The sequence below is a fragment of the Callionymus lyra genome, chromosome 5 (genome assembly GCF_982586985.1).
Source record: "Callionymus lyra chromosome 5, fCalLyr1.hap1.1, whole genome shotgun sequence".
Taxonomy (NCBI): domain Eukaryota; kingdom Metazoa; phylum Chordata; class Actinopteri; order Syngnathiformes; family Callionymidae; genus Callionymus; species Callionymus lyra.
This window is the reverse complement of record NC_141822.1, coordinates 29,463,773-29,491,391: the sequence shown is the minus strand read 5'-3', so window position 1 is coordinate 29,491,391 and position 27,619 is coordinate 29,463,773. Positions and strand designations below refer to the sequence as shown.

General features: G+C 40.2%; 2 protein-coding genes across 2 annotated transcripts; both read left to right on the top strand.

The window, feature by feature from the left end:
- Nucleotides 1–385: 385 nt before the first annotated feature.
- Nucleotides 386–9,043, top strand: LOC148080179 (SH3 domain-binding protein 4-A-like). The gene is made up of 4 exons (XM_087791788.1): nucleotides 386–534; nucleotides 862–3,167; nucleotides 7,641–7,829; nucleotides 8,055–9,043. The coding sequence occupies exons 1-4, from the start codon at nucleotides 411–413 to the stop codon at nucleotides 8,277–8,279; spliced, it is 2,844 nt and encodes a 947-aa protein (XP_087647914.1). The 5' UTR covers nucleotides 386–410; the 3' UTR covers nucleotides 8,280–9,043.
- Nucleotides 9,044–11,377: 2,334 nt separating this feature from the next.
- Nucleotides 11,378–23,272, top strand: aox6 (aldehyde oxidase 6). Its single transcript, XM_087791787.1, has 35 exons — nucleotides 11,378–11,527; nucleotides 12,532–12,589; nucleotides 12,675–12,771; nucleotides 13,568–13,676; nucleotides 13,751–13,877; nucleotides 13,981–14,042; nucleotides 14,567–14,647; nucleotides 14,748–14,822; nucleotides 15,011–15,155; nucleotides 15,950–16,042; nucleotides 16,104–16,255; nucleotides 16,578–16,671; nucleotides 16,738–16,847; nucleotides 17,547–17,731; nucleotides 17,798–17,960; nucleotides 18,187–18,261; nucleotides 18,336–18,505; nucleotides 18,583–18,709; nucleotides 19,343–19,465; nucleotides 19,531–19,627; nucleotides 19,840–19,964; nucleotides 20,037–20,170; nucleotides 20,244–20,331; nucleotides 20,415–20,501; nucleotides 20,563–20,754; nucleotides 20,826–21,056; nucleotides 21,127–21,222; nucleotides 21,653–21,781; nucleotides 21,914–21,988; nucleotides 22,056–22,108; nucleotides 22,163–22,277; nucleotides 22,341–22,406; nucleotides 22,480–22,668; nucleotides 22,758–22,925; nucleotides 23,006–23,272. Exons 1-35 carry the CDS (start codon nucleotides 11,474–11,476, stop codon nucleotides 23,054–23,056), a joined length of 3,996 nt encoding a protein of 1,331 aa, XP_087647913.1. The 5' UTR covers nucleotides 11,378–11,473; the 3' UTR covers nucleotides 23,057–23,272.
- Nucleotides 23,273–27,619: the final 4,347 nt, after the last annotated feature.

Below are 27,619 nucleotides of genomic sequence, written 5' to 3'. Positions count from 1 at the left end.
TAATAACATATTTGTGCATTCCAGACCCTAAGAAGCTGGATTACAGTGTTTCTCAGAGCCTTGAAGCAAGACACAACCTTCCTTCATCTTAGGCCACATAATAGAGAAATTACAATTAGAGTTTTCATTAAATTAGTTCTTAAACAGAAAAATATATATTGAAAAGTATTAGGATTCAAATATTAGTGAAACAAATTTTAATCAAATCAAAAGTTCTAAATAATTGTGATTATGTTTTCCCAAAATTGAGCATCTGACATGTGCAGTCTGGCTAAAAAGATATAATTATTTAAGAGGTTTTTCAATCTAATTTCGATCTAATTGAGCTCATGAACACATTGATGGCTAAATCTCTGGTTTGCCTTCAGATGAGAAGTGCTCGGTGAGAGAAGCGTCTGCCGGGGTCGGCCATGGCTGCTCACCGCATCGTCAGAGTCAACAGCAGTAACCTCGTCCTTCCTCGCTGCCGCTCCGAGGGAACGCTCATGGAGCTCAGCGAGGGCGTGGGCGGGGCCAGTCTCGCGGATGTCAGAGGTCAGTGTCCCCCACATATTTAGATGAGGCAATACATGCTAGTTATGTATTTGTAATTTAACCTAATTTAACTAATCTCTTCATGTGATAACCTACTAAAGAAGTGAGAGAAGGTTTTCTTTTTACTTTGATAAAGGTTGAAAATGTTGTTTTTTGGCAGAAAAATAACCTTTTTTATTAATTATAAAGAAAATATATTTGATCTATCTATCCTAAAAATATACTACTTATTTGAAATAGTTTTTATGTACCCCACACTGGAATAGATAATCCTAAATAAAGTGAGTAAAGTTTAAAAAAAAACTAATCAAACATTCCTCTTTCTAGTGCCTTCTCCAAGTGCCTTAAGACTGGACACGTCGTCATCCTACGAAGCCGCCCAGGAAGTGGTTGCCATCAAGGATTACTGCCCCAGCAGCTTCACCACGCTCAAGTTCTCTAAAGGCGACCGTCTCTATGTGCTGGACACGTCTGGCGGCGAGTGGTGGTACGCTCATAACAACATGGAGATGGGCTACATCCCTGCCGCCTACGTTCAACCGGTGCACCTGAGGATCTCGTCTCTCAGTGACAGTGGCATGGTGGACAGTGGGGAGGACTTCGGTGGCTTGGGAGAATGGACTGGGATGACTCCCGCCAAAAACTTTGCAGCTGATAAAAACAGTATTTTCGATGGTAATCCTTTCACACAAGCATTGGATCAGAACCAAAAAGATTCCAACTTCAGGAATTCAGCAGATCTGATTATGTTTGATTCTTTAGCTTCTCCAACATGTTTGAACGTCTCTTCTGTCGCAAGTGATGCATTCAACGAATTCAAAAGTCCTTCTTATAATGAGATCCTACCAAACCTCCACAGAGACAATCCCTTTTTTAAAAGTAAGCGTTCGCACAGTCTCTCGGAGCTCTCAGTCCTACAGGCACAATCTGATCCAACGTTACCCTCCTCTGGCTTCTTCTCTGGTCTCAAGGCTCCTTCACCTGAGCAGTTCCAGAGTCGGGAGGATTACAGGACCGCCTGGTTAAATCATAGAAAGTTGGCTCGCTCATGCCACGATCTGGACTCTCTGGGTCAGAGTCCTGGCTGGGGTCAGACACAGCCTGTGGAGACGAATATTGTCTGCAGGTTGGACAGCAATGGAGGTGTAGTTCAGCTGCCCGACACCCAGATCAACGTCCACATCCCGGAGGGTCATGTCAACGAGGGGGACTACCAGCAGATCTCCTTGAAGGCCTTACTGGACCCCCCTCTTGAGCTCAACAATGACCACTGCTCGACTGTCAGCCCCGTGCTGGAGATCAAGATCAGCAACATGGAAACCAAATCGTTTCTCACGTTAGAGATAAAAGTGTCGGTGAGTGTGAAGAAGGAGAGTTGTGCCAACACAGAGATACTTTGTGTTCGGAGTGACTGCAAAGAAGGACCTTACACACCAATTCCTAATGCTTATGTTTACAAGGATACAGTCCAGGTCCAGCTGGACAGTCTAGAACCCTGCATGTATGCGGCAGTTGTGGTCCAGTCCAAATTCCTAAGCCCCAATACAACGGTTTGGAATCATGTGCAAAGGAAACTTACTCTTGGAGTCTACGGTCCTAAACACATCCATCCGTCCTTTAAAACGGTCGTGGCCCTCTTCGGGCATGAGTGCACTCCTAACACCTTGTTAGTCAGCGAGGTTGGCCGACCAACTTGCAGTAGCCCTGCGGCGGCCCTGCAGCTGTGGGGGAAACACCAGTTCGTCCTTGGACACCCTCAAGACCTGCAGGTGGGATTATACTCCAACATGTCCAGCTATCAAGTGAAGGCGAGCGAAGGTGCGGGTGTTATTCAGGGGTTTCAACTCAAATTGGGGAAAGTCAGCAGACTCCTGTACATGATCTCATCGTGCGACCCCAACAACATGTCAGACTTCACTCTCAGGATCCAAGTCAAGGACACCCAGGATAGTATTCTCACTCAGTTTTGTGTGCAAACTCCGCAAGCACCACCAAAGACTGGAGCAAGGATCACGGGTCAGAGAAGGTTTCTCAAAAAGAAAGAGGTGGACAAGATAGTTCTCTCTCCTCTGGCTATCACTTCCAAATACCCAAAGTTTCAGGATCGTTGCATTACCCAAGTCAAATTTGGGAAGTTGATCAAGACAGTTACCCGTCAAAACAAAAGCACATATCTCTTGGAGTATAAAAAGGGCGACGTTATTGCGTTGCTAAGCGAGGAGAAGTTTAAACTGCGAGGACAAATGCGGACTAAAGAATGGTACATCGGCTTCCATCAAGGGAAACTTGGTCTCGTCCATGCCAAGAATGTTCTGGTTCTTGGTAAGGTGAAGCCAATTTATTGGTCTGGGCCAGATTTAACAACCACATTGCTGATGGAGCAGATCCTGAAACCCTGCAAATTTCTCACCTACATCTACGCCACCGTCAGGACAGTTCTGATGGAGAACGTGGGCAGCTGGAGAGCATTCGCAGATGCTCTTGGCTACAGAAACTTACCCTTGAATTATTTTTGCCGGACCGAACTGGACAATGAAACGGAGAAGGTGGCCTCGGTTTTGGAGAAGTTAAAAGAGGAGTGCATCAATCTGGAGAACAAGGAGAGGAAGTCTTTCCAGAGGGAGCTGATGATGGTAAGACCAGCATATCCTCATCGTGATCGTGAACTGATCCTTTTCTCTGGCTGTGCTTCTTTGTTAACATCAGAAACAGATGTGAATTCTCAAACAAAGTTTACTAACTTATAATCCAAATACTTCTTAAGTCATAAAATTACTAACTGAGGATGTTCTTTAACCAAATTGCTGCTAAACTTAAAATCAAAACAAGTTTAAATTAAAAAAAGCATTTTTTTTCAACTTGACTAAATGTTATATATTTTTTTAAATAGTTCACGGTTCTGCATAGTTTTTCTATCTTATTACAACCTGTAACAAGTAACAAGTTTAAGAAAGAGATTTAATTAGAATCTAGATTATACAAAGTATTTTTTATTATTTTGAGACAATGCTATTTTTTTTACAACAAATCTAGTGTTGACAAGCTATTGGATTCTTTTAGTTTTAAAATGAATAACAAAGCCTGACCTGGTCAAAGTTTTGTTTCTAGACTTATTTTAAGAAAACTAGTTAACCCTTGTGTTATCTCAGGGTCAAGCTGACCTGAAGACGCAAAAACAAATATAATTGCTTTAACATTTGTGTTGCTTTTGGGTCAAGATGAACAACCTCCACCACTGCATATGTATTTATGGAAGCCAGGAGGTCGTTCACCTGGACTCAGAGAAAAATCAAGAGTTCAGTAAATATGGTCTTCAAATTATTTGCAAATATAAGGCTGTTTATCAAGTGTATAAAATAAATAAACAATTTAGCTTCACTCTGTCTATTAGGACTGAACGATTATTGAAAGAAATATAATTGCGATTATTTTCCAAAATATTGCGATTGCGATTATTTTTTCAATGTCCTCTTATTTATGCATTTTTTTTAAACTTATACAATAAATGATTAACTTAAGATTAAAATGCATTTCTCTTTGATTCTCAATATAAAGTTATTAAGTAATTTATATGGTAAAGGCAAATTAAGCAAACCTTCAAATAAAGGGAGAAGGTTTATTATTTACTCTAATTACTAAACAAACATATTCACTGCAAATACTAAAAACTACTGTAAAAACGAGCTAAAAGTGTGATGTAAACATTTATATTCATGAGTCAATAATAAATCATACAAACTTCAGTGCAGAGTAAAGAAAAGTGAAAACACTAGTCAGTCATTTTTCTTTTTTTTACTGCATATTTTTGCACAGTTTCTCGTGTTTAAGTGCATTTCCTGTAGTACACAATAATATATTATCATTTAGACAATTTGAATTGTTTGATTGCATAAGGTAACTTTGATGAACGCAAACACGCCGGTGGTGCGTACACATATACAACGTATTAGGTTGTTTTGGAGGTTTTGCAGGTTGAGTAGGTACATTTAAAAATATATATTCTGCCAATATCTATGTTAATGTCAAGCCATTAAGTGACCAAAACCTTTTGTTTGATAAAACCTCCAAAAGTTTTTTACCTTCTCCGTCTCAGGACTTTTCTTTTTCATAACTTTGATAGAAAATTGGTTTTCCTTGGGCTTTGTGTGACTTCCATCAACATGAAATGTCACAATGCTTAAGATATGAAAGAAGCGTTGAATCCCTCTTCATTCAAGACGCTTTGTCACTTCACTTTGAAATGCAAATAAATCCTGTAGTTTCATGGCAAAGAGGATTGAACGACCGCTGTTCAAAGACTCCTTTTTAGATTAAAATCCATTCACCGTCACAAATGTGTCTTTTAGAAAATATATTGAGCTTCATCTTGTCTGTACATTGGCGTAGCTAAGTTTGACTGTAGCATATGAATTATGAACCTTCTGCTCGGCTTCGCAGTTTGTGTCAACCCGAAGCGTCACATGCAAAGTAAAATGTGACTCTGACCATCTGCAGCAAGAGAGAAGAGTTCATCCACAAATATGCCAGTGTTGTCTCCTCTCCACCCAGAGGGGTTCCAAGCATTCCAGTTGCTTTTAATTCAAATGTTGTTCATCCCCAGAGGGACGACGAGGCGTTCAGGAAACTGGAAGAGAATGAACAAAAGAATTAAATTGGACACAGACAGCGGTCGGTGAAGAGTAAAAATGGGAGAAAGCCTACATATGTTTGTTTTTATTGAGTAGACACGATAGCAAGATTGGATCCAGACCCGGGGAGCTACATGGAGATGAGGTTTCCTGACTTTGAAGTGGAAAGTGAGACTCGGCGGATATAAAACAGAGAGAATCTATTTGAAGTTTGTGTTTTATGTCATACACAGCTGCATCTGTTTGTCTGGATCCATGTGACCTCACTGTAATCTCAGAGGCACAACCTGCTTTCAAGTCGAATAAAGGGGCTCTTATTCTGGCGGTTATTTTTTAACTCCCTCAATGCACCGGAGGAACCTTGAGTCTTATCTATTTCAGCGCATCCAGCCCTGACTACCCTGAACTGAAAATACACTTTTACATGCTAAGAAAAAGAATCAGAGAACTAAAAGGACAATAAGGATATTTGTCATTAAGTTGGATTTATTATATCTTTATCTTTTAATAAGCTTGATAAGGTAATAAGAAACGGAAAGGTTTCTAGTGAAGGCTATGTACTGGTACTTCTAAGAAGACAAGAGAAGACAAGGTTTTCTCATCTGAGGCCACATTGATCAGAATAGAGGTCTGGCCGGAGGGCATTCGACACCGCCCTGTAATATCTGCTAACGCCCCCGATCCAGTTACTGAAAATGGGGATATGTTTGTGAAAAACCTTCTGCAAATCAATTGATCCATCAACATCTTCGAGCTCATTTCATTGAGAAACGTGTGGAAAGTTGATTTCGTTGGCGTAGAAACAAAATCCAGCTGAAAGTTCAGATAACAGTCTTCTTCTGAAACCATGAATATTTTACAACCTGCACAAACACACACACGTTTGTCGGAGAAACACGAGAAGGTGGGCAGCTTGTGGCTGCTCCAGCAGAGGAGAGGGTGTAGAATAAAAGCCACTCGTGATGTCTGGAGAAGAATTTCAAAATAGAATCACAAAGAAAATATAGGTTACATACAACAAGAATAAGACCTTGATTTGATATTAAGTATAAAAGGTGTGTAACATAGAACACAGCTGAAATATGTGTGTTACTGTCACGGAGATATTCATTTAATTCACATTTAATTCAACTCTTTATTTCATTTAAAACAAAAGTTGATTTCATTCCTTCATTTTCTTTTGCTACATTTGACTGTGACTGAAATAAACCTGAGTGCAGCTGGCAGTGAAACAGCTGACATCTTCTCAACCCTTGACCCCCCCTTTGGTCATGTGTCCTGTTGTAGTAAAAGACGACCCCGAGTTTTAACCATCATTTCTGACCTTGGCAAAATGAGGCCCGGGGGCCACATGTGGCCCCCTCTCTACTTTTTCTACTTTTGAGGTCAGCAAGAGGCCGTGTACAAATATTTTATATCATCAATCATGCTGCCAAATAATGATCTGATTTAAAAATAATTATGAATATTAATTGGATTAAAATGTATTGCATTTTTATGACGTTTAATGTTACTATTTGCAGCTGTTGTTTGTTTGTGTACTGAGGTCGCAAATTTGCAGCCCTACGAAAATTACCCATAGGGGGCGCTGGGGCACCGCCCTTCACATTTTTGGAGGTTTGAGGAAGTGAAGTTTTGCCGATGTATACAAGAGTATAGAGATAAAAGCATTATTATTCATCATTAACTTAAAGTGATTAGATTAAAGGTGCCCCAAATAAACTTTACTTACTCACTATTAATGTGTCTATTTTTTTTTTACCTTACCTTATTTCTACATGTAATATATAGGATGGGGGGGAAATATTTTTCACCAGCCACCACTGGACCCAATCTTTTAACTTTATACCTTTTTAACTTTAACTCTAACAGCCCTCTTGTAAATTGATTGATTCAAACGTACACTTAAGAGTTGAACTAGAATGTTTTCTAAATAACTTTTTCCATTTTATAGATCATCTTTGCATGTGATTTATTAATTTTAATTTTAATACTGTACCTTTTTGTTTTATCTCAAATCTCTTTATATGCTACTTATTCGTTTTCCTGCATTTCTTTTTTTTTTTATTAACAATTTACTTTAAATAAACTGTATATAAAATAATATTTTATAATTAAGTTTTATTTTATCTTGAGTTTGTAAAGTAGCTGAAATATTATTTCTACAGCTATTATATATGTATATATAATATTCCTTTCTCCCACTTTCATTCTTCCTTTATACAAATAAAAATATATAAAATGAAGATAATGTGTAAAAACGTGATGCGTAACTAGTGTGAAAGCCCAGAAATGAAAACGCTGCTGCGCCAGCAGACAAGAGTCCTGGTACAGACGGAGCAGAAGATGTTTTCTCAGCTAAGGACCCTGTACAGGAGGATGTTTATAAATAGAGTTTGAGAACAGATGATGCGGATCATGTGAAGACGAGGAGATTCTAAGTGTGTCTTATTCAGCTGCTCTTTCATCCTCCTCCAGGCCTTGTTGAAGATGGACTGTCAGGGTCTGGTAGCCAAGCTGGTCCTGGACTTTGTGTTGTTGACCACGGCGGTGGAGGTGGCGTCACGCTGGAGGGAGCTGGCTGAAAAGCTGGCGCGGGTGTCCAGGCAGCAGATGGAGGCCTACGAGGCTCCGCACCGAGACAAAAACGGTCAGCTGGACAATGAGGTGAGTCGAGAACCTGCTTTACTTGAAGGCTGAATGACTGGACACTGTGTGCCCTGAATTAAGACCCAGGTCCACTTTCTTACTCACAACTATCTTACTCATTTGTTGTTTAAAAATATAACATTTACAACGTGAACTCAATATAACAGAATAAGGGGGAGTCAAAGATGCATAAGACAAATCTGAATCATGTGTGACGCTCCTGACCATATGTTGTTCTCACAGTCAATGTGGAAACCTGCGTACGACTTCCTGTTGACCTGGGCGGCCCACATCGGCGACAGCTACAGGGATGTTATCCAGGAGCTCCACCTGGGCCTGGACCGGATGAGGAACCCCATCACTAGACGATGGAAGCACCTGACCGGCACCCTGATCCTTGTCAACTGCCTGGACACGCTCCGCGGCGCCGCGTTCTGTCCGACCGGCTACGGAGACTTTGCTGTTTAAACATCACGAGGATCGACTATGTAGCAGAGTTTTTTAGTTCTTCAATTTCTACCTCACCTTTTTGCTGTTGACTTTGTTTATACGGCTCTAAAGACCACAAACCTCAGAGTGCTCCACTTCAGACTGCAAATTTAAATACGCTGAGAATCAACATCTTTAAACATCCCTGAAGTTTCAAAATGAGTTTTTCAGAAGTCACTTGAATAATTAACGGTTCTTTAATCTCAATTAAACACATTAGATGACAGTGTTTCTTGTTACATGTATCATAAAAGTATATTGTTTTATTTCACATCATTTATGTTCTACAAGCTGTTTCTGATACATTTTTGTTTTTTAAATTTTGTTAGAAAAAGAGGGAAAATACATAAAGATAACACTAAAAATGTAACAACACTATCTTTAAACCAGCTGAATCCAAGTGGCGACTTTAGCAGGTTATGATCGTAAATTAGCTCACAAGCTAGTAAGCTCTAGTTATCTGTAATACTATGAGTAATTGTAATGAAAATATTTAATATTGTATTATGTTGTAATCGTTTTACATTTATAGTACAGGACTCCAAAGTCAGAGTGGGTTAACATTAACAAGGAACTATCTTGTTGACCTTAGCTGTTAGCTTCTTGCTAATCTCTAACTTAGTTAGCTACTTTCTTGAATCATATAGTTAATGAAACGATTCTACAACCGTTGTTTGTACTTCCTACCCAAAACAAGATCGAAGCATGTCCCGACTATCATCCGAAAGTCGACTCACAAATTAGATTTAAACTCCATGTTTTTTACGTGTTCTCTGTTTGTCCATCTCTGAAATATTTTTATTCGGCAATGCCATGATTGTTTTCATCTTCCTGAGCTGTATTTGCAGTAAAACTACACGACCGACGTCACTGCAGTGTTAAAACATTAAGAGTTTATATATTTGTAAGAATTCGTGAAGACACTTGTCATTGTCTCTGACTTGTTGAGTGTGTTAGTCCAAAACTTGTTCATAAAGTTGGATACAAAATATAAAAAATGTTCATTATTTCTTATTTGGTTATTAGCAACATTATGTATCAAGTAATTTTGCGAACATGAATTAACAACTGTCGACCCAACCGTCACTCCGGGTCAGGATGGATGGTTAAGATAATTAAAGCGGACTTGACAAGCTCATGACCTTCTAGCGCAGGAGGGTCTTTCTCACACTCCAAACCCAGTCGCTTACTTCACGCAGAGAACACTCACCGACTGAAGAGAAAAACCCATGCAGTGAGTCACGTGTTTATTAAGGATAAGTGAGAATCCGTGGAGGAGAATCAAATTGTCAATTTGTGACATCACTGGAGAAGAGAACCCTGTGCTCGTCCGATAGCAGACCTGACCTTTCACGCTGACCCCATCTGGCCTTCCATCAATCATCCATCAGAACGGCGTCTGCTCGGTTAAGGGTAGATTAAGGTGAGATGGGTTCACTAAAGAGTACTATTACTAAACTATTACTGGAGGGTTCTCAGGCAGCTTGGACCAGCGGGAGGCTGACATTCTTTAAATCTTTAAATGAAACCCTGAATAAACCTCAGCCTCCTACATTTGAAGGTGGCACCAAGAAGAGAACAAATCCTCCACCAAACACAATGAGCTCTGCATCACGTGACCATCTCACTGTCCTAACTTAAACTGTACGACAAACCTGGATGGTGGTGAACACAAACACACACGTGTCGGATTCTTACTCTTCATCAACATTTTCATATTGTGTGAGAAACGTGTCTTCTTCAAAACAAACAGTCGTTTCACATGAATGAACAGATAATCATATGTAAAAATATGTGCAGCATAGATGAGTGCACACATCTGCCCTTCTTTCTGCTCTCTCTCTCCCCTCTTCCTCTCTCTCTCCCCTCTTCCTCTCTCTCTCCTCTCTTCCTCTCTCTCTCCCCTCTTCCTCTCTCTCTCTCCTCTCTCCCCTCTTCCTCCTCTCTTCCTCTCTCTCTCCCCTCTTCCTCTCTCCCTCCCCTCTTCCTCTCTCTCTCCCCTCTTCCTCTCTCTCTCCCCTCTTCCTCTCTCTCTCCTCTCTTCCTCTCTCTCTCCCCTCTTCCTCTCTCTCTCCTCTCTTCCTCTCTCTCTCCCCTCTTCCTCTCTCTCTCTCCTCTCTCCCCTCTTCCTCCTCTCTTCCTCTCTCTCTCCCCTCTTCCTTTCTCCCTCCCCTCTTCCTCTCTCTCTCCTCTTCCTCTCTCTCTCCTCTTCCTCTCCCTCTCCCTCTCCTCTCTTCCTCTCTCTCTCCCCCCTTCCTCTCTCTCTCCCCTCGTCCTCTCTCTCTCACACACAATAAATGACACAGTCATTCTACCTCAGGCGTTCAGCACGTTTTAAATCTCCGGAATACAACTACCACCTCAATATTTTGCAATATAAGCAAACATTTTTACGACATGAAAATGACATTGATTGCATTCTATCAATTGTTTGTGCGAAATAAATTCTGAAATATGAGGTTCATGAGAGCGTCAGAATACATTTAATGTAATCTTTCATTAAAGATTAGTTAATATAATTATTATACAAACGTTGTCACACCATACATAGCCAAGTCCTATTTTTAAAATCTGCTTCGTGACACCATTGATTTTAGTCATATTAAAATCCACGCGATTTTCCTCGTGTATTTTGGGATTAAATGGCGCTCGTGGTGAAGAACAAAATACAACTTGTCTTCTAGTTTGTTTGCTTGTTGCTGCCATCTTTAGGCAAACATGTGTACTGCGTTGTCCGTTCTGAATTTAATCAAAGGGATTTTTTTTAAATGTCATAGTTTTGTTTTGGATTCTTAGTTCTAGAATTACTTTCTGAATTAATGTCACACTGTCAGAAGTCGTTTATTCAGAATCTTTCTAATTTACGATATTTTAATTCAGATTGACTGTTGTTTCAGTAACTGTATACTTTGACCTTTGGAGTGTAAATAAAAAGAGAAATAAACACAGTCTGACAATGATTTATTTGGGAACTTTTTAGACTGTTGGAAGCAGGTCAGACCATGATTACATTTGAATTGTTAGTACTGAAGACAGCTTACGAAGAGATGTATTTTATCGTAATATAACAATTCAATAGGTATAAAAACAAACTAATTTTGTGTTTTATTTTGATGTGCAGGAAGTGGTGAACGGGAACTTGTGAACTTGTGAACTTTCAGTTGATTTGAAACATGTCCCCTGAAGAAGAAACTGCGTCTCTCTGCTTCTTTGTCAACGGAAGAAAGGCAAGTACAAATCTTGTCTTATTCGAGAAGACTCGAAAAACGTTCACCTTTTAACTTTGCGGGTTGTTGAAAATTCTCGAAAATAACAGAGAAAGTAATTTATTTTTGTAGAGCGCTTTTTCTAGGCCAGCGTCACAAAGCTCTTAAACAATCAAAACAATACTCAATAAAAAAAATGCTTAAAAGCTCAAGACACCACCGAGACAAACGAAGTCTTAGAAAATCAAGGAAAAGTCTGCACAAATAAAAGTGTAAAAATGAAAGATGTTTCTTGAAGGAGTCAGTAAACTCCATCAAACACAGAGGGAGAGGAAGATCGTTCCAAAGCTTAGGATCAACAGACTAGAAGGATTTCTCTCCTCTGGTCCTGAACCGCGTGCACGGAACCATCAGTAGATTCTGATCCACAGACCTCAGAGCCCGAGCTGGGGTGTAAGGCTGGATCAGATCACTGATGTAAGGAGGAGCCTGACCATGAATAGCTCTGAAAGTAAGAACCAGAATTTTAAAGTTGATCCTGAAAAAAACTGGAAGCCAGTGAAGAGATTTACAATTTATAACAATTGACTTGAAGAATTGAAGAAACATCTGGAAATCTCTGATTTTACCCAGGGGAATCAAGTACAGCAAAAACAATAAAGGACCAAGAACAGAACCTTGAGGGACTCCACACAACAGATCCGCCGATTCAGATCTTATTTGATTTATGCTTTAATTTGTGCTTTACTTTTCTCTCTAATTTATAAACATAATCTAAAGATTGTGCATATTATATAATGGAGGTCACTTAACTCCTAGGAACAACTGTTTTTAATATAGTCTTGTACCTCGCCACGATTCTGTCACATCTTCAGTCAGTTCCTTCGATGTCATGATTCTCACTTGCTCTGTCTTTACACTGTGAGCCTTTCTTTATGATTCATGGAAGGAAGTGACCGGTTCTTCTCCTCATTTAACCCCAAGTCGATCCTTCAAGTTTGAGGATTATCATTCTCTCAACTCAGGTGACAGAGAAAAATGCCGACCCAGAAACGACGCTGCTCTCCTACCTGAGGGAAAAACGTATCCTTCCATATTGTCCCTGATTAACTAGAGGAAGTTCTTGTTTCAACATAGTCCTCGTCTTTTACCTTGACTTCGATATCAGTTCGCTTGACCGGGACCAAGTATGGCTGCGGCGGCGGAGGCTGCGGGGCCTGCACTGTCATGGTGTCCAAATATGAGCCCGCCTCCAAAACCATTACGTATCCTTTTATTGTTGTTATTATGCATCACAGTAGCTGTATATAGTAAAAAAGTGTTGTTCTGCTCTACATACTTTAACTTCTTTGTAACTTCTGAAATATACTGTATATAAAAATCAATTTGAAAACCCAATAACACTAAAATCTCTGAAGAGAGAGTCGAAAAGAGGAATGCAGGCCATCAAATAGCTGATATTTTACAAGTGTCTGAACACAAAAACCGATGCTTGTCACACATTTCCAGAACTGCTAAAACAGCAACAACACACAACTGAAGAGCCAGCTAACTTACGCTCAAAAGCTCATATACCAAGCACCTGTACTAGTTTTCATAATGCAAGAGAACACTGACATTAAACACCAGATCAATCAGACGGAAAACCAAATAATATTCCAGTAGATCGGGTAGATAAGGCAGACACACACATAGGATTAACATGAATGTTATCTACCTAAATTTTGAGCCAACCATTAACACAAAATGACACCTGATCTAAGTGAAGCAGCTGTAGGTTGCAGTGTCTGTGGTAATGAAATGTTTGTGTCCTTCAGAGCTGCTGACTTTTTTATGGTGTATTTCTGCTTCATTCCTGTGTGACCACACGTGTTGCACAACACGGCTCACAATGTGACTCGCTTTAATATCAGTTTCTCAGCTACCAAAAGAAAAAAAACCTCATATTATTTTCTCCTATTTCCCTGCTGACATATTGTCCCGTGTGTTGGTTATTATTCTTTTTCATGGTCTTGAAAAAGAATCTAAAATGCTGCCGTGATTGACTTGAACATTTTCCAGTCATTTCACAGCCAACGCTTGTCTGCTGCCGCTCTGCCAGCTCTACGGTGTGGCGGTCACCACGGTGGAGGGCATCGGCAGCACCAAGACCAGGTTGCATCCAGTCCAGGTAGGAATGTCTAGTGGTGTCCGTGAAAGAGTCACTTTATTGAGGATGGAGCTGGTGATGATGGTGTACTTCAGGAGCGGCTCGCCAAGGCTCACGGCTCCCAGTGTGGCTTCTGCACTCCAGGCATGGTGATGTCCATGTACACGCTGCTGAGGAACAAACCTCAGCCCAGTCTGAGCGACATCACTGAGGCTCTGGGCGGTACTTTCACCAGCATGCTCTTTTCTCAACTGCTCTAGATCTGAAGTTATCAAATGTTCGTCTCGGCTCTAACATCTGGTCAATGTGAACTGATCATCTTCAGGGAACCTGTGCCGCTGCACTGGATATCGGCCCATAATTGACGGCTGCAGGACGTTCTGTGAGGTACTTATAAATGGAGGCTTTACTTCTGAAGGAAGACTGAACCGGACATGAGTGTTGGAGCTTCTTATTTTCATGTTTGCACCGGTTTCTCTGCTAACTTCTTCAATCTCAAATATTGAACATGGATTCCATGTGTGTGTACAGAGCGGCACAAACTTACTGTACTTTTGCACGTAACATTCATTTAATGATATCTTTAAATTAATTTGTTTGGTTAAGGCCTTATTATTTTATTTATAATTTATAGAATTTTATAATTGTATAAATACCAGAAAGTCACAATGACATCACATACCACCAGCAAGGAGCTAATTTCATGTCTTATAAACTGTCAAATTCTGCAAAAGACTCCTGAGTCCAGATGGATCTACTGAAAGACACTAATATTTGCTATCATACTGACCAACATTTACTTTAACTCCTTGGCAGTGGTAACATAGTGGTTACAACGTAGTACACACAAGTAACTGCTGCTGGCTCTTTCTAAAAATGAATCGATGAATAAAAGTGGATTATCCCAGCAGGGGGAGAACTGTTGTCAAGTAAACGGAGTCCCAGGAAGTTGTGGTAAAAATGGTGAAGAAAATGTCACCGAAGCAGAAACAGTAAGTGTGTTTTGCGTTTCTTTTTCTTATGACTCGAATAACTCCGAGAACATGAATGTGACTATAATGAGGATTCAAATGCCACATGTTGGATTTCCAGAAACATCTGTTTGGCAAAGATCAATTTGTTCCTTTGGACCCCAGCCAGGAGCTGATCTTTCCTCCAGAACTGATTGTGAGTGTCAGACAACATGTTGTTGCTGTCAACGTCATTTTTTTACTTCACTGTTTTTGAGAGAAGATAACATTCAAAACTGCTGCACATGAAAATGAACTAGAATCCATCCAACAAAACCTTTTCCAGGTTTTTTTCCCATCTTTATGTCTGTAACTGTTGATCAACCTCTTCTGTTACCTGTGCAGCTGATGTTGGAGTCAGAAACCCCACAAACCCTCTGGTTTCGTGGGGAGAGGTCTGCATGGGTGTCCCCGGTCTCCCTGGAGGAAGTAGTCCACCTGAAGAACAAGAACCCAGACGCTCCTCTGCTGATGGGGAACACTCACATTGGTAAGTACGGACACAGCTCAGTGTGATGGACCCTCACCTCTCCCCCTGAGACCCTGAATGCACATCTTGTTATCATATAGCGTTACAAACTTTTACTCCGATCATAAAAACTAAATTGCAGGAATTTTAGCCAAAGACATCTACAGCAGCTCATGAATGAAAAACTGAAAATCCGCAATACAATTTGTAGAAGATATAGAAGTTATTAAAGTAATAAGTATATACTGTTGATGTATATTGATGGTTTTAATGTTTTGTTTATTTTTTTTTAAACCACATAACAACAGAAAAATACAGAGTTCAGTTGAAGTTCCCTGTTATCTCAAATCTCAGAGAGAAACAAAAAACAAAAGCTCAAGTGTCAAGAACATAAACAGGATCATCATTTTTCTTGCCCAGGGTTCATTCAAGTTCAGATCAAGACCAGATGTCCGACAACATCTTGACAGAACAGACAGGAAAAGATAATAGCATTTTTACCAAGGCCGTTACATGTTTTAATGTCTGTCAACTAAACCTTTTAATACCGTTTTTAGTATTTTAAGGCAGTTTGATGATTTGACAAGGACCACAAATTGCCCTCAGTCCTGACCTTGGAAATATATTCATAAATTAAAAAAACCCAACTTAAACTGAATTAGTATAATACAAATGTAACAGGAAAGTAAAGTTTTCATCATTATCTTTATGCTTCTAGACACGATAATCATTTGCTTCATATTCTGGCTCCATCCTAGCAATTCTTCAACACTTTCACAGCTTTTGTTTTTCTGTTTTTATTTTTATTTTTTAAGGTCCTGAGATGAAGTTCAGAGGTGTTATGCATCCACTTGTGATCTCCTGCATCAGAGTGTCGCCTCTGTTTGACGTGACAGAGACAAGTCAGGGTGAGTCGTCCTCTCTTCAGCTGACTGACCCGGTCTACTTGAGCCTCTGACCTGTGTGCAGGCGTCTGGGTCGGAGCTGGCCTCACTCTGTCCGAGGTCCGAGCTCTTCTGCAAAAGCTCCTTAAGCAGCATCAGGAGGAGAAGACTGAAGTGTTCAGAGCACTGATCCAACAGCTGGGAAATGTGGGAAGCACACAGATCCGGAATGTTGCTGTAAGTCTGTCAGAACTCAGATGAACTTTCCATGTCAAGTCAGGGTGAAGAAAATGTGTCGTTTCACCAGAGACGTGAACAGCTTTTATATTTTCGTTAGTTTGTCATAATGACAACCTAGAGAGGAAGAAAACAATGTGACCACGGAACAATATAGTTCAAATAGTTTTGCTCTCCTCACAACTACACATTCTTGAATTCATCTCAAGCTAAAGTTTTCTTAACAAAACTTATCAAATGAGCTTTTCATGTTTCAATGTCTGATGGGATAACATTGTCTGTGGTTTGACTCAACCGTGTGTCTTCATAATGTGCTCTGCAGTCTCTGGGAGGACATGTTATCAGCGCTTATCCAAACTCTGACCTGAACCCGGTCCTGGCAGCCGGGAACTGCAAAGTCCTCTGCGTCTCTGTGGGTGAGTCATCCACTCACGTCTCAAGATAGTTCTTACAGACTTGACTGTTTCTGTTTTTCTCACTAGGAGGACGACGTCAGCTCGCCTTGGATCAAGATTTCTTCGTAAGCTCCCGGAAAACTGCATTGGAATCAGATGAGATTCTTCTGTCTGTTTTCATTCCCTTCAGCGTAAAGGTGAACATGATGCTTTAACCCGAACTAGCTTAGTGTTGAAGCCCTTGTGAGAAGTAGTGCCGGTTGTTCTTTGGATTAATCCCTGGGCAAGACACCCTCTGAGCCCCCCGTCTCAATATATACATGGTATATAACTAAATCATGCATTCTTGGTTAATGATCGAGTATTTGAACACAGTACCTTTGTTTCTCTCTCCAGTCACAAATGATTACCTACGTTTGTTAACCAAAACATATCGATCAAATATGTTAATGAAAAATGAATTAAATAATGCACACACGCATATTTCATGAACTTTTTACGGTGTTGTTTTCATTAACCACAATTAATTCCAGTGTTTTGTTTACAACAGTTTTCTGATTATTATCTTTGCTGTTCTTATTATTGTGTTGTGTATTGCTTTTTATTATATTGGTGGCATCACTGAGCCTCAGAAACAAATTCCCTCTGTTTCTCATGAATGCAATGACAATCAAAACATAAAATTAGCAAATATTTTGGAGCCTGTTTACAACTCTGAACTGACCATGAGTGTGAGAGTGTGTGACCGCCATTCCTGCTTTGTTCTGGCATCTGTTCCTAAGACTTCTTGTCCTGTGTAGCTGAGAACAACTACAGCTTCAGCAACTTTATATTAAGGGAATTTCTGACAGAAAATGAATGACTTTATGACATATTTTTCACATTATGTCCTCTAGGGAGAGTTCGTACGAGCGTTCCGACAGGCTCCACGAAAGGAAAGTGCTTTTGCAACCGTGACAACGGGGATGAGGGTGTGTTTTCCCGACGCATCCCTAATAGTGAAGGACCTCAGTATTTACTATGGTGGAGTCGGTCCGATCACAGTCAGCGCTGCCAAAACCTGCGCGGCCGTCCTCGACAGGTCTGACTGTCGGCATAAAACGCGAGCTGAGTAAAAGTGTCACCTGATGTTTGTCTTTCGTGTCAGGCCGTGGAATGAGGAAACTCTGAACCGAGCCTATGAACTTCTCCTGGAGGAGATAGAAATTCCTCTGTCAGCTCCTGGAGGGAAAGTGGAATTCAGGCGTTCACTGACTCTCAGCTTCCTCTTCAAGTTCAATCTGGAGGTTTTGCAACAGCTCAGGCGAATGGTACCATAAATACATTTAATCCATTTAAATACAAAACTGTATTTTACCAGAATGATTTACATACAAAAAATACATGCTGACAACAAACCTCTATGCCTTACATACATTTTTTAATCATGATTTCTTCCCTATTTTGTTTTAATAATCTTTCTTTCTTTTCCTAAGTCACATAATTGATAAAATTCTGTGGAATTGTGAGATGAGCTGCTATTTGTTTCTCGTGCAGAACGTGATCACAGAGCAACCAGACACGATCGCTCCTTTGCCCAGTGAGATCCAGTCCAGTGTCCAAGAGTTCCAGGTATTAATAACAATTGGCATTAAAATAATCTCTCAGAAAAAATGCCGTTATAAACGTTTAAAACTCTATTTCAGTGTGTGTCCGAAGAGCAAACTGAGCAGGACCCTGTGGGACGTCCCATCATGCACCGCACGGCTCTCAGCCAGGCGACTGGGGAGGCGGTCTACTGCGACGACATTCCAAAGATTGACGGAGAACTTTACATGACTGTGGTCACCAGCACCCATGCACATGCCAAGATCATGTAAGATAACAAACGTTGATCACACAAATAGTCAACTTGAGACTTGAGAGTCTCCAGTGAAAAGTCTTGTTTCGCAGACGTCTGGAGGTGAGTGATGCGCTGCAGCTTCCTGGTGTTGTCGACGTCATCACGTCCAAAGACATTCCAGGCAAGAATGTCCGATCGATGTCTGGATATGACGAGTTGCTACTGGCTGAAGATCAGGTAAAGAGCATGTTAATATATGTTGCTACAGTGATGTTAGGCTCATATTTTTGTTAACATTTATCTGCCTGCTCAGTTATGCATATTTTATATTTTCCCGTGAGCCTCAAGATCCTTATTGTAAGAATGAATTGTTATTATCCTCTATTGTACTCATCATTATGTGTCTGTTTGTACAAAACTCTCTTTTCATTGAACTATTTACATTAGAAAATGTGTTTAAGTCCCGCCCACTGAAAACTCTTGGTTTTTCTGGAACTAAAATGCTCTGCTGTGATTGGTCAAGCGTCTGGTTTTGCTTCATTAACCTGGGATGTCTCAACTTCCAGTAAACAAAGCAGGGCGAGGTTACAGCTGGCCTGAGTAGGAGTGAAGACCATTATTACGTGATAATGGAATCCGTTCTTGTAACCTCTTGTTCCCTGAGAATCAGGAAAGTTGGGTTTTGACATTGCTTTAGTTGCCCTTTAAATCAAATAATATGTTTTCAATTTATGGAGACTATGCTGTGTTTTACAAAGTCATATGAAATGTGGACTCTGGCAGAGGTATGCTCTGTCTCAGTGGCTTCACAGTTGTGATTCTTATTATTACTTTAGTCTTGAACAGTGAGTGTAAATGTGTGGTCTTCAGGTTTCCTGTGTGGGTCAGATGGTGTGTGCTGTTGTTGCTGACACTAGAGATCATGCCAAGCGAGCTGCTGCCGCAGTAAAGGTCCAATACCAAGATCTGCCAGATCCAGTTTTTACAGTTCAGGTCAGTATCGTAAACTTTTTTTTAAAGAACAAACCTAATCCTCAAGTCTTGTGTCTGTTGTGCAGCAAGCAGTGGAGAAGTCCTCGTACTTTGAGCCTCACAGGTCCTTTCATGTTGGAAACGTGACCGAGGGCTTTGAAATGGCCGATCACGTTCATGAAGGTACAGAGACAATCAATGAAAAGAGTAAACAGGGGGGGGAAAGAATTTGGAATTTGAGATTTTCCTGAAAATTCAAAAGTTATTTTTTAAATAACAAAGATAAAAAATTGTCAATTAAAAGTAAAGATTGACAAGTGCATTTTTTATCTTCTTCTTGATAACATTAATAGCATTTTGAGGTAGAGTTTTGTTGAACTGCGTGTCTCATGCAGGAGAACTCCAACTAGGTGGTCAGGAGCATTTCTACATCGAGACTCAGAGCATGTTGGTGGTTCCAGTTGGGGAAGAGAAAGAGTTCAAAGTATATGTGTCGTCTCAGTGGCCAGCCTTAACTCAGGTTCGCCCCTAAATGAAGAGATCAGAGGTCATTGAAACGGATAATGTGCCGCTAATTTCTTTCCAATTCCAGGAGGTTGTAGCCGAGACACTGGCCATCCCATCCAACCGCGTCTCCTGCCACGTTAAGAGAATAGGCGGAGCTTTCGGCGGGAAAGTAACCAAGACCTCAATTCTAGCTGGGGTGACCTCCGTGGCTGCTTGGAAGTGAGGGTCACACTAGCGTATAAGACAGATGACCGCTTCTTAGATGACCTCTGATTTCTTCTATCAATCCCAGGACCAACCGCCCTGTTCGCTGTGTCCTTGAGCGAGGCGACGACATGCTCATCACTGGAGGCAGACATCCAGTTTTGGGGAGATACAAGGTCCACAGACATTGAAACTGCTTCAATGTTGTCCTCAGACTAAACAAGTCTCTGTGAAGTAATGACCTTTATGGACCTTCCAGGCGGGCTTTATGAACGACGGAAGAATCGTGGCGGTCGACTTGAACTACTTTATGAATTCAGGCAACACATTGGATGAAACGCTGCTGGTCAGTGAAATGCACGGGTCACGTTTAAAATCAATGTGTTTATTCAATTCTGCTTCCACAGGTGATGGAGAAAGTTCTCATCAACGTGGATAACTCCTACAGTATTCCTAATTGCAGAGCACGGGTATCTGCCTGCAGAACACACATGCCATCCAACACATCATTCCGGGGCTTCGGAGTGCCACAGTGCCTGCTGGTGGTGGAGAACATGATCCATGAAGTTGCCATGATTTTGCAGAAGCCTGCTGACCAGGTCTTAACTCACCAGAGGAAGCTCATGCTCACGTTTGTTACTCTTGTTAAAGTCATTTATCTCCTGTTTAGGTGCGTGAAATCAACATGTATCGGGACCCGTTGTCCGTTACTTTCTACAAGCAGCAGTTTTGTCCGGAGAACATTCTGCGCTGCTGGGATGAGTGTAAAATGAAGAGCGGCTTTGAGGCCCGTCGACAAGCTGTCGACCAGTTCAACCAGTCAAACCGCTGGAAGAAGAGAGGTCTGTCAATCATCCCCATCAAGTACGGTATTGGCTTTGGTGATGGCTTTTTAAACCAGGTGAGATCTGTGAAACCATCACGAGCAGAATAACCTTTTACATTCTTACATTTGTTTGTGTGTGTTACAGGGCGCTGCACTAGTCCACATCTACAAGGACGGATCAGTGCTTGTCACTCATGGTGGCACTGAAATGGGCCAGGGGGTCCACACAAAGATGCAACAGGTACACCTGAGCGATGGTGATTGAATGAAGGGTCATTCTACGAACACGGTTTTCCATGTTGCTGGATTAGCTTGTTGCTAACAGTGCTAGCTGCAGATCAATTATTATTTCTAACATCAAATTTGGGACATTTTAATGAGAGAGAAACATTCATGCGTGAAACATGGTTTAATATTTTTTTAATTCTGTCCTGAATGTAGTGCATCCTTTCCATGACGGCTGTTAAAAATGAATGTGTTCTAAGAAAAAGCACACACAAAAAACAAACAACATTAACAGAGATTTATGCCTGAGGTTGGAAACATCATCTAACATCCATCCATTTAAAAAAAAGGCTTGACTGGGATTTATTTTTTATTTTTAGGGAAGTGGATTTGTAAGAAAGACCTAGACATAAAATGACTTCAACTTTGCTAAACTTTTGTGTCAGGTGGCCAGTCGTGAGTTGCATATTCCTTCGTCCAAGGTCTTCATCAGTGAGACCTGCACCGACACAGTTCCCAACACTTGTCCCTCTGCTGCCTCCTTTGGAACAGATTGCAACGGCATGGCAGTCAAGGTATTTCTCTCCGGGCAAACTTCTGACTTCACAACACTTTCGAATCCTAATTATTGTTGGTTGACCAGGTTTTGACTCTGATCAGGGACTGAATAGTTTTAATTGATACAAATAACATTTCTGCGTATGTAGAATGCCTGTGAGATTTTGTATCAGCGCCTGGAGCCGATCCGACAGAAGAACCCCAAAGGATCATGGGAGGAATGGGTAATATAGTTTTTTAATGGGATTCTCTCATAACCGAGAAACCTTAAGATATTTTTGGCATCTTCAGGCGGACGCAGCGTTCTATGAGAAGATCTCCATGTCAGCGACTGGATATGCGGGGTGAGTCGGTGTGAGGTTGATGAGAACTCTGGTAAATCCTTCCTGATTTTCCAGAGGTCCACATCATTACATGGACTGGGAGAAGTTCGAGGGGCAGCCGTACACGTACTTTACGTTCGGGGTGGGCTGCTGTGAGGTGGAGCTGGATTGCCTGACTGGAGACTACAGGGTGAGAAGAAGAACTCCAGACCTGTGGCAAAAGATCTTAAGCTCTGAGTGATCTGTTTTGCAGACGGTGAGGGTCGACCTCGTGATCGATGTCGGCAGAAGCATCAACCCCTCGGTGGACATCGGGCAGGTGGTTCTTCATAACAGAAAGAAACGGTCGTTCTTCATGTTCGGTTTCTGACCTGTGTGGGTTTGTTCCTGAGATCGAGGGGTCCTTCATGCAGGGTCTGGGTTTGTACACCCTGGAGGAACTCAAGTTTTCCCCGACTGGACTTCTTTACACTCGTGGTCCGTCTCAGTATAAGATTCCTGCTGTTTGTGACGTGCCGCTGACCTTCAACGTTTCCCTGCTGCCGGACTCGTACAACCCCCACGCCATCTACTCCTCCAAGGTACACACACATGCACACATACACACACATGCACACACACACTCACATACATACACACACAACAATGTTTCCTAAAATCTCACATGCAGGGCATTGGAGAACCCATTCTCTTCCTGGGAAGTTCCGTCTTCTTTGCCATTAAAGACGCCATAGCAGCCGCTCGTGCAGAAGAGGGACTCATGGGTCCGTTTCGCTTGGACAGTCCAGCAACTGCGGAGAGGATCAGCCTGAGCTGCAGTTCCCCCTTCAGCCAGAAGGTGCAACACAACCCAAATAGCGTCATGTCAATATTATTTATAGACTGTCAATTGTCTACAATGGTTATAATTGTTCGTAGATTCCGCCGGCAGTGCCAGGATCTTTCCTCCCGTGGGCCCTGAACATCTAAACTGACTGTAAGGAATCAAGAGTTTGTTGCATGTTAAAGGTAATAAGGGATTACGTTTAAAAGGCATGTTAGCATACACTTAAAATGATTTAATCTACATAAATGAACATTGATTTTGAACACTTAATTGAAGATGTTACGCACTTATTCTGTAAAAACTGATCACAGTCACTGCAGCGCAATACCACATGTTGAGCAACATTAAAGTCAATTTGATTCAAAGTTCAATTCTGTCTTTCTGTGGCCTGTGTACACAAATGCTTGGAGCAAATCCAGGTGCAATAAGGGGAATGACACATCAAATAAAAAGTCATCGGAATCCTAAACTTTTAGTGCCAGTGTTGTAAACACAACAAAGGATTTGTGTGACTTCAGTACAGAACAAAATAATGAAATAAGATAAAACACTAAATAAGCAATAGAAACACAGAACCAAGCACCAAGGCAGTCATTCTGCGGTGTCTACTGTGTTTGTTTTTGGAAAGATCAGACATCAACGATGCAGGGCGATGAACTCGATCCAGCACAAGAGACCTGCAGCAAAATAAGTCTCAAATATAAACGCAGGATTGCTTGTCTGATAGCATCTTAGTGAACTGGCTCTGGCAGGCCGTGCAGATCCTCTCGGTGGTGGCGGGGGAACTCAGAGGAAAGACTTATCCACTCCTCTCTCAGCCGACTTGATAGCGAAGAAGACGCTGGAGGCCAAGCACACACAAGGTTCCTCAACACCATGAGACCACAAAACATGAGCTGTGTGGAATGTTGTCAAGAGGTGCTGAGGTGTAATAATTTGTACTGTCAACTGACAGGATATCATGAGAATATATTTTGTAATAGAGAAAAAATAATTTATTAAAAATGTATTTTAAATCTGCTAATTCTAATTAACAATGTGGTAATTTCTGGGCATGGTGAAATCTGCGAACAAGAGGTTACCGAAGCAGAGTCCATTATGAAGAATTGAAATGAATTCAACCTTTCAATATTTGAAGAAAATAAATTAAACCATTCAATATTCTGATGGCATTGATATACTACCATACAGCTAATTCCATTTATTGAAGATTGTCATGGTCCATTGATTTTCATTTTTCAGGCCTTGTTTAGTTAGTGTGAGTTTAAACTATCTTTTGATAAAATTTCAAAAGTTTCAGGTCTGACATTGAAAATTGTTTTGTAATTTACTTTAACATTAGTTAATTCCTTTTTCATTCAAGCTCAACTTTTATTATTTCTATTTCCTTTTATATTTTCTTAATCAAGCTATTTTTTGAAAAGATGATTAAATTTTTTTTTCATTTTATAATTATTGATTCTTATTAAAAACAATTAGAGCCAAAAAATGTTAAAATGGTGGCACTTTTTTTTATAGCTGTCTCCTATATGCTTCTTATATATAAAAAATATGTATCATAATAGTGTTCTGTTTGAGTTCATTAACTCACTTCTATGTATTTATGTATTATTACTTTAAAAAAGAAATTATTTATATTAATTTTGTATCATAAATAAAAGTTTTGATCAAATCAATCCCCATCCGATCTCATTTCAAATATACTAGCACTGTTTCCTGTTTATGTTTTTAATCTTAAAATGTTTTGTTATAATGTTTTTCTAAAGCACTGATTCGTTAACTCATGTGTGCTTGACTGGTTGGAACAAAAACCTGCACCCTCTGTGCTGTTTTCTGGACCAGTTTGACACCCATGATCTAAAGCACATATTCCATGTTCCTATGTTCATGAGTTAACCAATCAGGTGTTGGCTTAAACAAGCAACACCTGACTGACAATTAATTGATTACTGTCTTCAGACGCCTGATTGGTTCAACTATATGTGCTTGACTGGTTGGAACAAAAACATACACCACCCTGGCCCTTTTCTGGACCAGTTTGACACCTGTGATCTAAAGTATACCCAGTATAAAATGTGTCCCTTTTATAAATGGAATCTATGACTACTACTTGTGTCCATTAACACAACCATTATTACGATGCATTGATATGTGTATTCCCGATAAAGAACCAAGCTGAACTCACTTTAAATTGAGGGGTCACCATGAGTTCAGGGGGGAAGATAAAATCTTTAGAAGGATCCAGTGAAAGAGACGAGTGATCGCTCAAATATTCTTCAGAGATCCGAGGGACATTAAAAGAAAGATGATATGCAAACATATGGAAATGAAGATACTATTTTAAATATCAAGACTAACATTATGAGTCTTCATATCCCTCCCATCTCTGGAGATGCAGCAACCTCTTCCTGAACCACCGTTTTGGCAGCAACCTCCAGGCTGTTGAGTCAAAAGGATTTAATTTGTCAGCACCAGAAGGACCAGATAGTTGTGTCATATATGTTGGTTTTAATAGACAATAATGCACTTCATACCTTGTACGTCATTTGCTGCTCAAGTATTTTCTTGCAAAAGATAACTTGTCTCAATGAGGAGGTAGACATCCTCACCAGCCAGCTCCTCCCTCACGTCCTCCAGGCTGGGCTAAGGTTTGTTCCTTGGGTGTGCATGGACATCACCATCCCTGAAGTGCAGAAGCCACACTGGGACCCGTGAGCCTTGACGATCCTCTCATGGGTACAAAACATTGATGACACTTGGCTTTCACAACATAGAAGCAGGTGCGGGTCAACTGGACCCAGTGAGGTTTGGTTTAAACCGTCTCTTCTTCTGTTTATTAATTTGTGTATTTATTGTTTCACACTTTCTTTGGTGTTACTGGCCACAGATACCTGATGCTATTTGTGTTTTGAAAATAACTGTTTTATTCCTTAACAGATGACATGCATCCCGTCTCCAGCTAAAGCAGTAACAAAGTGAGTTAAAGCCAAATTGAAAATAGTTTAATGGGAACATAAAAAGTGTTGTTTGAAAAAGGCGACATTTACTGACCTTTTCCTCTGAGGAAACTGAGCAGAACGTCTTCTGGATCCACATTGTTTTCCACCATCTGTGAAATACTATGTGAAATTTGACTTCAAACTGTGTCATCCATTTTTAGATGTTATTTAGTAATAAAGCTTAAGCAATGTGTTTTAATTTCATTGACTAATAATTGAGAGGATTCTGTTACTGAGAACAACTGAGGCATCAATAACTTACATATAAGACATAAGCATTTATAATAATAACTCTCATTTATAATAATAATTACTACTTCTACTAAAGCCCATAATGATAATGAAGTAGCAGTATAATGAGTCTATGGAATACGTTTCATGTTTGATGTTTAATTCTAATTATTTATAATACTTTTATTCTGGTCTTTATTTTCTGAAAAAAAAGTTTTGTTAATTTACCACATTTCTATTATATACATCTCTAAACTATAGCAGCAAAGTATGATCTCTGCTTTGTTCACAGAACTTCTCTGATTTGTGAAAAAGTCTAATAATTTATATCATAAATTGTAATTGAGGAGGGTTTTCTGTTATCGGGTATCATGCAGAAATGCCCCCAGCAGGTGGCGATATTGAACACTATGCAGGCTAAAAATAATTGTGGAATTTGTTTTTCTTTATAGAGCAATAATCTATAAATAATACTTATTTAGAATAATATTTTTCGGATACATTTTCCTTTAGAAATGTATCATCCTATCTCATCTTCTACAGATACATACATCATCCAGTTCTTTCTGGGGGACCCCAAGGTTTCCCCAGATCAACTGAGAGACAGAGTCTCTTTAGCGTTTCCTGGGTCTCATACCAGTGTGATATGTCCTGAACACCTCACCACTCCTGGAGGCATCGTAATCAGATGCCCAAGCCACCTAAACTGACTCCTCTTGACACTGGGGAGCAGTGATTCTACTCCGAGCCTCTCCCGGATGACATTGCTTCTCCCTTTGTCTCGAGAGAAGCCATCCACCGTACAGAGGAAACTCATTCGGTCGCTTGAACACTCGATCTTGTTCTTTCGGTCACTACCCATTATATTTCTGGACCCATAGCCAATCAAAATATTGGCATGACATACGTCAAACCTGTTCTGTTCTGCGGACAGCAACAAGTTTATGTTCATTTTTATTTTATTTGAAGAACTTAAAAAAAACAAGAATGTAGTGGATTAGTTTATAAAGACTTTTATAAAGAGCAAAGATGAGAAGTTTGTGACATCATCACAGGTTTGAACATTGGAGTGACAAGAGGGACATTGACAAGTTTGTCCATATGATCGTCATCCATCCTTTATATTGAAGAAACGAACTGCACTGCTGAGTGGCATTTTAGGGGAATCTTTTAAATTTTGATTATGTATAAAACAAATCGATTGTGTTTTGGAGGAAGAAGATTATTATTACTTTTGTCATTTTGATAGACAATCTTTACCAAAAGTGATTAAAGCACCCTAATTTAAAATATAGAAATAAATGACATTTGTACTTAGATATTAAACGTTAAGTGCACACATATAATGAAACAAGTAGCTGAAATGACTTGTCAGAAAATGACCCATTCATTGTGAACTTATACTGCAGTTGGTGCAAATGTTATATTTTTGCAAGATACAATGAACAACTATTTATCATAGTATCTGATTAACAA

Coding starts and splice junctions, on each gene's coding strand:
- LOC148080179 (XM_087791788.1), top strand. CDS start 411: ATGGCTGCTCACCGCATCGTCAGAGTCAACAGCAGTAACCTCGTCCTT. Junction 3,168..7,640: donor TCCAGAGGGAGCTGATGATG/GTAAGACCAGCA, acceptor ATCCTCCTCCAG/GCCTTGTTGAAGATGGACTG. Junction 7,830..8,054: donor ACGGTCAGCTGGACAATGAG/GTGAGTCGAGAA, acceptor TTGTTCTCACAG/TCAATGTGGAAACCTGCGTA.
- aox6 (XM_087791787.1), top strand. CDS start 11,474: ATGTCCCCTGAAGAAGAAACTGCGTCTCTCTGCTTCTTTGTCAACGGA. Junction 16,848..17,546: donor TCATTCCCTTCAGCGTAAAG/GTGAACATGATG, acceptor TATGTCCTCTAG/GGAGAGTTCGTACGAGCGTT. Junction 19,466..19,530: donor ATCCAGTTTTTACAGTTCAG/GTCAGTATCGTA, acceptor TCTGTTGTGCAG/CAAGCAGTGGAGAAGTCCTC.